The sequence below is a fragment of the Euwallacea fornicatus genome, chromosome 22, assembly GCF_040115645.1.
Source record: "Euwallacea fornicatus isolate EFF26 chromosome 22, ASM4011564v1, whole genome shotgun sequence".
In the NCBI taxonomy this organism is placed as follows: domain Eukaryota; kingdom Metazoa; phylum Arthropoda; class Insecta; order Coleoptera; family Curculionidae; genus Euwallacea; species Euwallacea fornicatus.
In genome coordinates, this window is record NC_089562.1 from 1,702,735 (window position 1) to 1,714,742 (window position 12,008).

The following is a 12,008-nucleotide window of genomic DNA, read 5'->3' on the forward strand; positions in this document are numbered from 1 at the left end:
GCACCTTTTGCTTTAATAAAGAAACATTTGTCTTTTCATTTTTTAAGACCATGAAAAATATACTAATCACATTTATTTTGAATAAACAGTAAAAAATAGTCTTTAATCACTACTATTAGAATAAAATTAATATATAACATTAATAATACTATTAATGTTATATGTGTATGGAGAACATTTTATTTCATTTTGCATCCGAAAATTGCCTTTACGCAATATCACTGGTGGCAGTCAAGGTATAATTTCCTTGCATAGGTGGATCAATTATAGACTTCTTCATTATAACATAGGCAATAGCTCCAATTATTAACTGCCCTATGCCTACTAGAAGAATGACTGCCCATGCTGGTATTGCCATAGGCCCTAAAACATACATCGTTAAGACGCTTATCTCGTATTAATTTCCGTCTAAGATAACGAATTTTATCAGTTTTTATTGTTTACAATCGGTCAATATTGTATGTGTGTCACTTCGTGCCTAGCCCATTATTTCATGTTGAAAAGTATAAGGAAAAATGGGTGCTTACTCAGGTATCTTCTGTTGACTGTTTTTCGGTTTCTTAAAACATTCCTCCTGCCTTCAACTTCTGGAGTGAAAACTGATAGAAGCACTATAAAATTTAAGTAGTCGTAAAAAAATTATTGCTCACTTATAGCTTAAAACGTTACCTGCTGCCACTACCAAATAAAAGAAAAAAGATTTACCAAAAAGGGCCATTTTTTATGTTCTTTTATGGCAATATTATAAAACGCAGAGGTTTTTACCTACAAATGTCGAAAACCAACTAATCTATGGGTCGTATATCTATACGTTTAATAACTCGGATATCAATAATTTATCTCAAAGATATATCAATACATTCAGATTACTAAGGAAATAGGTTTAACTATTTATTATTTCATGTACATACTATGTGATGATTCGTAGATATATTTGAAACTGTATGCATAATGTACTAACGACTTTGCCCGGAAAATGATTTCTATGATGAATGACACTGATTAATACTGTTGTTTTATTTCACTTTTCCCAGGAATGATATCGTATTGGTAAAGTTGCCAGCACTTTGATCCGTTTACACTTAAGGTGTTAAGGCGGGATTGAGTCTAGTTTGAGCATGAGTCTCCTCTGTGGGTGCTGGAACGTATCGAGATGGCATGGGCTTATCCAAAATGGCAGCTTTCATTATTAAATACATAAGGGCACCCAGTATGATTTGCCCAACGGATATCAGAATTATTATCGCCCATGCAGGAATTGCCAGTGGCCCTTAAATGAAGTTAATTTTAATTTCTTACTATAGATTTGTAGATTCTTACTTTTGTAAGTCCTGGTAATCACTTTTCGCCCTCTGAGAATTTTTCTTCTGGCATCACTTTCCTGCACTACGGTGCACAATATCACGATCGCAATTAAAATAAACCGAACTTTTCTGTTCATTTTTGCAAAGCTCGTGCGACATATATATATTCAAATTGAGTTTAAAGTACTTTCTGTAAGGTGTTAATTGAAGGAGTAATTCATGGGCTTTCTTATCGTGATGGTCCTTATCATTAAATATACAAAGATATGTAGCAGTTTATTATATTTTGTTGGCATTTAAATTTACTTAGATGGAGGTGAATCATTTGAGACAATGCCATTAATCATATTCCAAATTCCTGCCAATATGGTGGTTAACATCGAAAAATTATTCTTATGATTCAGCTTACAAATGTAGTAACAAATTCTTACTTGGAAACTAAAACTAGTTCATCCTGCATAAATTTCACCACTGAACAACTGTTGATCAATAATATTTCACACAACGTCCCAACCCATAGCCTTCTCAACAGCCAATTTCCACCTCGAATATCTAACATCTCGCTCATCGTCACTTAAATTGGGGGACCAAACCTCATTGGGAATGTCCATGCTTTTGCTTAAATCCCACAAACCCACAGCAACCCCTGCTACCATGGCAGCACCTAAAGCTGTACTTTCGGCCATTCCCGCTTTGGCTACTTTGACTCCTGCCAAATCTGCCTGAAGTTGCATGAGGAGGGAGTTAGCTGTCATACCTCCATCAACCTACGGAAACTTACTATTTATTGGGTATGCAAGCGACGTTTGGGAAACCCAATTGAGGATCTCGTTTGTCTTAAGGGATACGCGATCAGTCCGATAAGGGTGATATTGAGCAACTTAAAGCTTTGCCCTATTTTAACTGACCTCATATATCTTAAGATAACCGAGATTTCACTAGTTAGGCGCGTGAAACATGCACCCTGTAAACAGGAACATATACATATAGATTTACTTTAATGCTAGTCAGATGAGATCCGTAGTCCTTGTTCATGGCATCTAAAATGTCTCTAATTTGGTAGCAAACTGCATCTAACGTAGCTCTAACTATGTGGCAGGATTTTGTATCCTCTGAGATGCCCACAATAACGCTGCGAATTTCTTTTTGTTAATAAGAAAAAATGCGTTTTTGTCCTTTTTTTACCCTCTAGCTTCCTGCTGCCAATATGGCGCGTATAGTCCACTAAAAGCTGGGACAAAATACACATTTCCAGCATCAGCAAGCTCTGCTTCTTCAGCGATTTTCTGGGCATCTCCGAAGGATGGAAGAATGTTCATGTTGTCTTTTAACCAATTGAGAGCTGCTCCAGCAATGGCCACGGAGCCTACATAGGATAAATAAGAAAATAGGTAAAATAAGGAAGAGTGCAAGGAAATGAAATCTTGAGTATTTACCTTCGAGGGCATAAATGGGCTGCGATTTAGGGCCAAGCTGGTAGGCCACTGTGGTTATAAGTCCATGAGCACTGCTTACTTTAATAGTACCAGTATTGTACAAAAGAAAACAGCCAGTACCATAAGTGGCTTTAGCCTGAAACCACAGACAATACTCAGAAGAACCTTATTATTTTGTTAATTTCTTACTTGTCCCCTTTGTAAACATTGCTGTCCCAACAAAGCACCTTGTTGGTCACCGACACATCCGGCTATAGCTACTCCCTTCAAGGAACCCACAGTAATAGGTCCATAGACCTCAGAACTAGATTTGATTTTTGGGAGCATGCTGGATGGAACTCCGAAAAAATTGAGAAGGACCGGGTCCCATTTGAGGCTGTCGATGTTCATAAGCATTGTCCTGGAGGCGTTTGTGACGTCTGTGATGTGCAGACCTCCATTTATGCCTAGAAACAAGAAGTAAAAAGACTTTTATCATCACATTGAAAATGATCTAAAAAAATATTAAATTTGGTAAGGATACGAGTACGCAGTTAGAAATATTTTTCCATTACTCATATATACAAATGTCAGTTGCTTTCTGCGTTAATTCCTTACTGCGTTCGAAATTTATCTTTGTCTTACCATTTCGCTCTAAACATGTAAAACCAAAAAATGTTTTTTCGTTACCTCCAGTTAAATTCCATATTAGCCATGAATCCACAGTTCCAAACATACAATCATTGGCAGCTACTGCCTTTTTAACTTTCTGAACATTGTCGAGTAGCCATCGCACTTTGACAGCACTGAAATAGGGGGAAATGGGGAGTCCGCACAAAGGTTTGAGATAGTTTTTATTTTTAGTCTTGTTAGGAATCTTCTCCAGAAGTTGTTCCACTGTAGTGGACGTCCGAACGTCCAGCCAGACGATTGAGTTATATAAAGGTTTGCCGGTAGATTTTTCCCATACCAGGGTTGATTCTCGCTGATTTGTTACACCTGTAAATGAAATATACTGTGAGAAAAGTCTAGAATTGGCAAACATTTAACAATTACTAAAGCTATGTGGGAATACCCGTAATAATGTAAATATAGCTCTTGAAGCATAAAATACATTGTGGTATATTTAAATAACTATTGATTAAATTTCCTTAGTGCTTCACTCATGGATTTAATTTCCTGTTGTTTTGCTGTACCTACTGCTGCGATGTCATTAACGCTGCCTCCCATGGCTACAAGTTTGTCCACAGTTTTCTCGATGCAAGTATTGACCACTGAAAGAATTTCCATGGGGTCTTGTTCCACCCATCCTTCTTGGGGACATATTTGAGATAGCGATTGCTGATGGGAAACTACCACTTCCGCAGTTCCCGCTCTAGAAAATAGAAATCAGAATTTGGAACTATTCGAATTTGATTTGATATTGATAATAGTATGGGTTATTATGGGCCTCATCTATTAAATCAATCTATAAATTTAAATTAGGCACATTTTTTTACGTAGTAGTCTCTACTAAAGCCATTGTGGAATTTATTTGCAATGCCCCAAAAGATGGCGCTCTTAACAAAAACCACGACAACTTTGATGATACCAGACTATATTCTCTGTTTACTCGAGGGCTGCATTTTATGTGTAACAAACAAGTACGATTAACGAACCATTAAAACCATATCTCAACATTAAAATTTTTAAATGTTTGTTTAGGTATTTATCTCCAATATATAATGATACGGATGGCGTTGTTGCTGTTGATCAATGTATCCCTCAGGAATCAATTTGATGGACCAATTCGTACCTGAACAGAATGAATCTGGCGCTGGACGTGCCCTCGTCGATCGCGCCAATCAGAGGTCCCATTTCCATTCCACTTAAAACACTACGCAAAACTGTCCGATCCCACACAAAGCTTTACATAATCTGGTTGATTAGAGGGAGATAGGTCGAAAGACTGCGTTTCGCGTTCAGCGTTGATTGGCCCTGAATTATCGTTTTACTGCTAGATTGCGCGTAATTTTTCAAATTTGAGGTTTTGATAATAATCTGGAGATTATTGATAATTGCAATTGTATCATACACCACGTCAATCAAACGACCGATTATTTATATGGCAACTGTTCTGGTAATGTGGTTATTATAATTAATATCACGATGTAGGAGAGGGTCGGGTATTACAGCTTGGATCTCTGCCAAGAGATGTCGCCACTACTAATAATAACTAATAAATGTATCATCTAGTAGGTCTACTGCCACTACATACCACCGTTGCTATGGTTGATAAAGAGATTTTTAGAGATATCCTCCGTTTATTATAATAAGTAGATGGCACCACTATACATAAAAGAGGCAAAAACTAGTCTTCATGATCAATTTGCTCGCCTCTCCTACCAATAAGTTCTGTTAAATATAGTCGCTAATAGCCTTGTGAAAATGCATACTAAACCATTTTCTGTACAGGCAATAAAGACAGAGATAGCGTGTACCAATTAAAGGGAAAAGTATTTCTAGCTGATACCTGCTTTTTACGAAAACAACTTATTTTTTATTAAATGTTATTCAAAATGTATATCGGGTAATGATGATCGATTCGGAGTATTTAAATATGAATAATTATTTATTGCAGCGACACAATACTTTTCTCGAACAAGATTGCATTTATGCTCATTATTTACACTCTCTCAAAGAGGAATTAAAGACTAAAGAAATATAAGTGTTAAATTTGATAGCAGTAAACTGGCGCTATCTAGTGTTGAGGATAACAAATTTATTAACTGCATAATGAAAAATAGCTTTTTTTCATAACAACTACTTAATCCAACAGAAAAACGCACAGATGTCGCCACCCATTAACAAAATCAATATTAACGACCGATTTGAGTCAACTCAACGCTCATTATTTTATGGTGGGTTCAAGCATCAGTTCCATTATGATTAAATGCTATGGACATATAAATTAAGAAGACTGTATATCTAGTATATAATTTTCCCATGTATGTAGGAAGGATTTCTAACGAAATAATTTTGTTCACCTTACACGTTTTTAGTCATAAAACGACCAAATAAAGCTTAATAATTGAAAAACCACACGCATTTTTATTAATCATCTAGGCCTATAGAAGTCCCTGCTGAAACTGAAGTCACTTTATGATCGCTGTTTAATGGTGATTTCATTCAAGGGTTTTACCCATTATTGGTGATTTTAATGCATTGCGTTTGTGGATTTGTCTGAGTCAGGGAAATTAAAAATATTTTTACACAAAATACAACTCCTTTTACTGCAAACGAAAAAAGTTGGTTGTTTAAGCAACCAGAAATATTTATTTTTATTAGCAACATAGTTATGGAATATTCCATCTTTAACTAAATGCCCATCCCATTAGAGTTCATCATACTCTTAGTTTGATGGAATACGTAGTTTAAAGATTGCAACAATAGGCAATAACTGTGTGCACGTCTGCAACGTATGTTCATATATATTATGGTTTACCTATTTGTTTTTATTATTTGAATAAAAAGATCTGAAACTCATAAACAAAATTGGACGTTTCGGTTGCGTAGTTGTGAAAATCGCGGTCGAAATTGGCTCAGTTACGGTTAATTATAAACCTAAAAATACAGTATCAGAATTTCTAAGTCTAGTTTAGTGAACATATCTGGAAATTGTTGTCAACGCTTACGAAAAAACAGTAAAAATTGCGCGGTTACTCGAAATTCAACTTAAAAGTTTCAAATTCCATGCGCCTTCACCCGGAAGATTTGCAAAAACGTAAACTATTAAGAACCATAAAGATAGTTTCGAGTCTGAGGATCAAATTAACATAAATAACGTTAACAATATTAACAGATAAGTTGGTACTGAGTTCCATTACAACAAACAATAGAAAATTTTGTTTTTTTCTGCAGATTCTTCTGAGGTGGATCAAATTAAAAAAGAACTTCACAGATGGGGAAAAAACTTCTTTATGTTCTGCGAAACAATTTTCTCTTTCTGACGTCAGCAGCACCCAAAGAAAATTCCCCACATCCACTGGTCTTACTTATTTCCATAAGAAAAACAGAGAACACTCCATACCTACCTCTTGTGTGCGGGAAAGTGAACGGAAGCTTGTGGTGCGCACTTGACGTCATCCGCTCACCATCTTGTATAAAACTAAAGGAGAATCCTTAGTAGCGTTAGTGTGCTTGTGTTGTTTATCGCGAAAGCAGTCCAACAATTAACATGGTCGAAATCGGTCTAATCAACGGACAAGGAGGCGAGTTGGACCCGGTACCGGTTAACCCCAAGAAAATCGAAACTGCCACTAACGGACACACCAACGGGGTTACCCAGGGGAGTTCTCAGGGGAGACATTTGGGAAGTACAGTGGTCCTTCCCAAGTGCCATTGCGTCAAAGGAGCCGAATCTTGCTCATATCACGACTCAAGAGTGCAACTGCCCACCAGAGAAGCGCTCATTCCGGAAATGACTAAGGCTTACAAATCTCTCTTGGGAGCTCTTGGCGAGAACCCAGACAGGGAGGGATTGCTAAAAACCCCGGAGAGAGCTGCCAAAGCTATGCTGTATTTCACCAAAGGGTATGATCAGAGTCTCGAGGAGGTCCTAAATGACGCAATTTTCGACGAGAACCATGACGAAATGGTGGTGGTCAAGGATATCGAAATGTTTTCCATGTGTGAGCACCACTTGGTGCCTTTCTATGGAAAGGTGTCCATTGGGTATTTGCCTTCTGGGAAGGTTTTGGGTCTGAGCAAATTGGCTAGAATCGTGGAAGTTTACTCTAGAAGACTCCAAGTCCAAGAAAGACTCACAAAGCAAATCGCTGTTGCTGTACTCAAAGCAGTGCAGCCTAATGGTGTTGCAGTAGTGGTGGAAGGATCGTAAGTCAATTTCTTTATATTATTTACTGATATTTCATATATTTTTTCTTGTATTTCATTTATTTTTGTAATTGTGTTCATTATAGGCACATGTGCATGGTCATGAGAGGCGTCCAGAAAATCAACAGCAAAACCGTGACTTCGACCATGTTGGGAGAATTTAGAGACAACCAAAAAACCAGGGAGGAATTCCTGAAATTGGCGCTCCATCACTAGTGTTGAGTTTTAGACTAAAATGATCGTCTGTGGTATTACTAGAGTATAAGTTTGTTAATCCCATCTCCATGGCAGATTGGTTTATTTATTTATTTATTTTTACCAGTTGTGATTCCACGGTATTGTGTGATATGTTTGTGTAGAATTGATAAATAAAATTACGTTAGTTTCTATGAATAACAGCTTTGTTTTCCTCATTACCAGGCGAGATATGGATGGCATTTCTCAACGAAGTCTTCTTTATCGTAATAGCACTAATGGCTGGAACATAAAAATACCACGCAAAGATAAACTTTTAGCTTCTTTCTTGTGTACAAAATTGCATCATACTGCCAATGCGAAATCGTCTAAATGTTAATGTTTATGGCCACTTGTACGGATTTTATTAAATAATAAAAAAAATTATTGGCTGGGAAAAACCCAAAAGATGGTAAAACTAGACTATCTTTTATAGTTGTCGCACTGGTCAAAGACTCTTCTCGTGGAGGCCCATTTACATTTTATTACCATAACTTAAACTGCAAAATTCCCATTAATATTGGTAGCGTAAGGCGTTCCTGGGGAAAACCCCAATACTTACCTGAAAACCGGGTGTAGCGTTGGATTTTCCCTTACCAAGCTGCAATGTAGGGTAAAACCCAATTTTTTATTAATCTAAAATTAAAATTTATTGTATCAACAGTTGCTAAATTAATTAAAAAACTTATTGTATGCTAAATCTGTAAAAAAAGTTGCGTGAAATATACGGATGTTGCCTGATTTAGCGATTAAGGTCGCTAATTGTGGTTCTTGGCTAAATCTGGTGAAATAGTAGAATTTTGTACCGCTAATTGTTATTATTGTAATCAAAGGAAATGTGCAATTAAAAATAAGAACTTCGTTGGTTTTAGTCCTGCAAGGTTTTTATTACTATACTGGGCGATGGATGTTTAGAGAAATGATGATAACACTCGGTCCAGATAATTTTAAGGACGAGATGTCAACAGTTAATTTGTGGGAAGATGTAATAATTGTGGCAATTCGATTTTAAATGGATAATCTGCCGAAAATACAAATTTCCATAGGATGCTGAAGAATGAAATTTTAAAAACCTAAATTTTCTTAAGAAGTTTAATAAATATCAAACGAATAACATTAATCAATGGAAATCGCATGAAGCCTGCTTTGTGATTGTTCGATGGAGAGAGAGGTTCGACAAACACACAATAAAATTTAGTATCAGTGGTTACAAAATAAAGGAGATAATTGAACAAATTAAGCCAGAAATGAGATCTGGTTTCGAATTTTGAATTCTACTTTGAGGCTTAAAGTGGAATTATTACTTAGCCGGGTAAATTTTTTCCTTCATTAATTTGTCATCAATTAAAATATTGCATAATTGTGCAAAGATTGCACAAAAATTCTGATTTTTCAGCAGCAACTAGACCCAGAAAGTGCATCTCTGCAAGGATCGGCGTCAAACTTTCTTCATTAACAACATCGAGGTAGCACGACAATATTTGAAACGAGACAATTTAAAATTTAAAAATGTCTCAAAATTAGTAGAGTCACAATCATAAATCTTCATACACCTCTGATTCCTAAGGAAGCAGAAGACCAATTTTTTATTAATAAAAGACATTTTCAACTTTAAACTCGTAAAAAGTAGTTCGCGTATTAGAACAAATATTTAAGTTTCAATTTTGCAGAATCGCGCAGCATACACTCTTTTCCCTTACATAAAATATTGAAAACCTTTTTTAAGAAATAAGACATAAAGGCCCTTATTTCCAAAAAATCGCTGCGAATCACTACGTTTATTCGAGTGACAAATTTCTAAATAGAAAAAACTCGTCAATTTCTAAATGTAATATAAGAAATAGTTTGAGTTTAAAACCAAATTTTATTTTTTGCTTAATAATCTGGTAACTTTTTGTTACACAAATCCGATTTTTTTAGTTACATTTGAGTTAACTATTTGGTCAAGAATTAAGTAAAATCCATTTTCTAATTAAAAAAAAAAACTATTTTATTATGTGTTCTGAACTCAAGTTAAAATAAAAAAAAAATGCACAAAAAATTATCCACAAATTAGGTACTTAGGCACATCCACCATTTTGTCAAGAATTGGCAAGATAGAAAAGGTTAATTAAAGGTTGATTGATACTTTAGGACTTAAATTCCAGATATAGCTTTATTGGTAACGTTCTTCTAAGAGTAGCTACTTTCCAAATGCATGCACTATTTTGTTAAGTTGTCAGAATTTTAATTTTTCAATAAGGAAATATGAAAACAATACAATTTGGTCTGACAATGAGTCAAAAACTTATCTATTCCTTAACCGTTGTTCCACCATTTTGTCAAGAATTGTCTGAAATGTGTTTTTTTTGGTCACGTTTCAAATGAAACTTCCTCAATGATTAAAGAAGCGTTCCCCCATAATTAAGCATTAATCATAAACATCAGCAAATCCAAAGACACTTTTTCCGCTGACGAAAAAGCGTCTACGTGATATTTGGCCGATATCTTCAGCAAAGCTAATAAACATCGTATTACATGGTTTGAAGAACAACCACAAAGCGTGGCATAACCCTGAAGTTGATCAACCGTGCTAATTGAATGGGACCTTGTCTTCGCCACTATTAGTAATAATATAAATATTAGATTATTATTTGTTACTAAGACCTAAAAGGGAACGAAAAGAAGAGCAAAATTGGGTGTCTGAGACTCAAATGAAGGCCATAGTGTTCGTAATTTCCCATTTGCCAATCTCCGGACATGAATAAAATAAGATTAAATTTTTATCAGCTCAACAATCGCCTGCTTCCTATGCTGATTAGCACTGATTGACCGAGGTCGAAATCGGAAAAAAACTATGATGAAAAAAGCAAAAGGAAAAAGTTATTAACCTTAAAAGTGGACAAAGTGAAACCGGAAGTTTCACTAGTTACTGCAGTAGAAAAAGTATAGTGATCCATCTTTATTGGGGTGTTCAATTTTGATGGAGTAAATCAGACAAAAAGTACCTACAAATGCTTTATGTAAGATCGATTTAAGTCAAGGTTAAGAGTAAAATGCAAGTGCTTGCATTTGTTATATATGATTTAGCCGCGATTAATATACTTGTCCTGTGTCATTTGAAAATTCCAATGGCCAATAAGCTGCTGGCTTATTACGTAACCTAGATTTTTTTTTCGCTAAATTGAGAATGAGATAATGGACTGTAATGGCTAATAGTTCTCGACAGGATACGGATCTGCTGCTTGTGTGGAGATATAAGTGGGGGGAAGGGAGGGGAGGTGTTTAAACCATCAATACATGTTTAAATCCGACTGATCCAACAAAGAAAAGGGGTTGCATAAGATTTTTGGAAAAACACATGTAAACATTAAAAAAATAAGTTCCGTTTTGGAAAAAACACTATTTGGTAAAGACACCATAAAATCGTGATTTTTTTTAGATGCTAAGACGATAGACCACCATAAGAGCATCTTAATAGCGACGCCGATTTTTACAGTTAAAGATTCAAGTCTTTGCTCATAGTTTTATATTCTGTAGATTTTTCAAATAAGGACAGTTTCGGGTATATAAATGTTCTGTTCGTTCGCGGGTACAGAGTAAGTCCGCTTTTAAAAAATATTTATTAGTAATAATATCACTCTAGATTTAAAATAATAAATAATATTTCAAATAAATTTAAGGTTTTATGATTTCTATGATTTTAACAATACTTCTAATTATCGTGGATTGGTACAACGGTGGAGATAATCTGTATATGAAAAATGTTGCAGACATCTCCTTCGTTGAAGAACTGGGGATCCTATCAATTCATGAGAAAATGGTGAATGTAAGTTTAAGTGAAACATAACTTCTGATCATTTTATTCGATCTTTAGTGGACTAAAATGCGATAATTTTATAAAAATAGAGCGAGAGAAATACTATAGATATCTTTTTTTATTAAGTTTCAATTGGGTTTAAAAATTCTACAATGTTACTGTAGTGGCGTTTCTTGGACAGATATGATATGTTGTTAGTCACTGACAAAAACGTGCAACCGAGACACGTTGTAGACATCTCGGTTATTGAGTATGGGCTCGATTTAATAATCCTAAAATATATATTTTTAACAACATTTAGACTCTTGGGAATTACTGATAAAGTGATATAATCAGAACACATTGTAACAATGTTAAGATTGAACACGATTTTAGAATCTC

The 12,008-nt window shown here is 35.3% G+C and overlaps 3 protein-coding genes across 3 annotated transcripts; 1 reads left to right on the plus strand and 2 right to left on the minus strand.

Moving 5' to 3' along the window:
- Positions 1 to 58: 58 nt before the first annotated feature.
- hoka lies at positions 59 to 1,085 on the minus strand. Its single transcript, XM_066295420.1, has 3 exons — positions 670 to 1,085; positions 528 to 611; positions 59 to 363 (listed from the first exon to the last, which is right to left on the minus strand). The coding sequence occupies exons 1-3, from the start codon at positions 716 to 718 to the stop codon at positions 209 to 211; spliced, it is 288 nt and encodes a 95-aa protein (XP_066151517.1). The 5' UTR covers positions 719 to 1,085; the 3' UTR covers positions 59 to 208.
- A 484-nt stretch (positions 1,086 to 1,569) lies between these two features.
- Gk1 (Glycerol kinase 1) lies at positions 1,570 to 4,838 on the minus strand. The gene is made up of 8 exons (XM_066295411.1): positions 4,515 to 4,838; positions 3,916 to 4,094; positions 3,410 to 3,718; positions 2,930 to 3,186; positions 2,741 to 2,876; positions 2,490 to 2,670; positions 2,301 to 2,436; positions 1,570 to 2,071 (listed from the first exon to the last, which is right to left on the minus strand). Exons 1-8 carry the CDS (start codon positions 4,580 to 4,582, stop codon positions 1,802 to 1,804), a joined length of 1,536 nt encoding a protein of 511 aa, XP_066151508.1. The 5' UTR covers positions 4,583 to 4,838; the 3' UTR covers positions 1,570 to 1,801.
- A 2,005-nt stretch (positions 4,839 to 6,843) lies between these two features.
- Positions 6,844 to 7,990, plus strand: LOC136346184 (GTP cyclohydrolase 1-like). Its single transcript, XM_066295121.1, has 2 exons — positions 6,844 to 7,594; positions 7,681 to 7,990. The coding sequence occupies exons 1-2, from the start codon at positions 6,936 to 6,938 to the stop codon at positions 7,808 to 7,810; spliced, it is 789 nt and encodes a 262-aa protein (XP_066151218.1). The 5' UTR covers positions 6,844 to 6,935; the 3' UTR covers positions 7,811 to 7,990.
- The last annotated feature ends 4,018 nt before the right edge of the window (positions 7,991 to 12,008 follow it).

What these genes read in the sequence shown, in the direction of transcription:
- Gk1 (XM_066295411.1), bottom strand. Translation starts at nt 4,582, where the DNA reads ATGGAAATGGGACCTCTGATTGGCGCGATCGACGAGGGCACGTCCAGC. An exon ending in TAATGACATCGCAGCAGTAG is followed by an intron (nt 3,719 to 3,915) that starts GTACAGCAAAAC and finishes TTTCATTTACAG; the next exon opens with GTGTAACAAATCAGCGAGAA. An exon ending in GCCCATTTATGCCCTCGAAG is followed by an intron (nt 2,671 to 2,740) that starts GTAAATACTCAA and finishes TATCCTATGTAG; the next exon opens with GCTCCGTGGCCATTGCTGGA.
- hoka (XM_066295420.1), bottom strand. Translation starts at nt 718, where the DNA reads ATGGCCCTTTTTGGTAAATCTTTTTTCTTTTATTTGGTAGTGGCAGCA. An exon ending in TTATTTGGTAGTGGCAGCAG is followed by an intron (nt 612 to 669) that starts GTAACGTTTTAA and finishes TAAATTTTATAG; the next exon opens with TGCTTCTATCAGTTTTCACT. An exon ending in AGTCAACAGAAGATACCTGA is followed by an intron (nt 364 to 527) that starts GTAAGCACCCAT and finishes TGTATGTTTTAG; the next exon opens with GGCCTATGGCAATACCAGCA.
- LOC136346184 (XM_066295121.1), top strand. Translation starts at nt 6,936, where the DNA reads ATGGTCGAAATCGGTCTAATCAACGGACAAGGAGGCGAGTTGGACCCG. An exon ending in GCAGTAGTGGTGGAAGGATC is followed by an intron (nt 7,595 to 7,680) that starts GTAAGTCAATTT and finishes TGTTCATTATAG; the next exon opens with GCACATGTGCATGGTCATGA.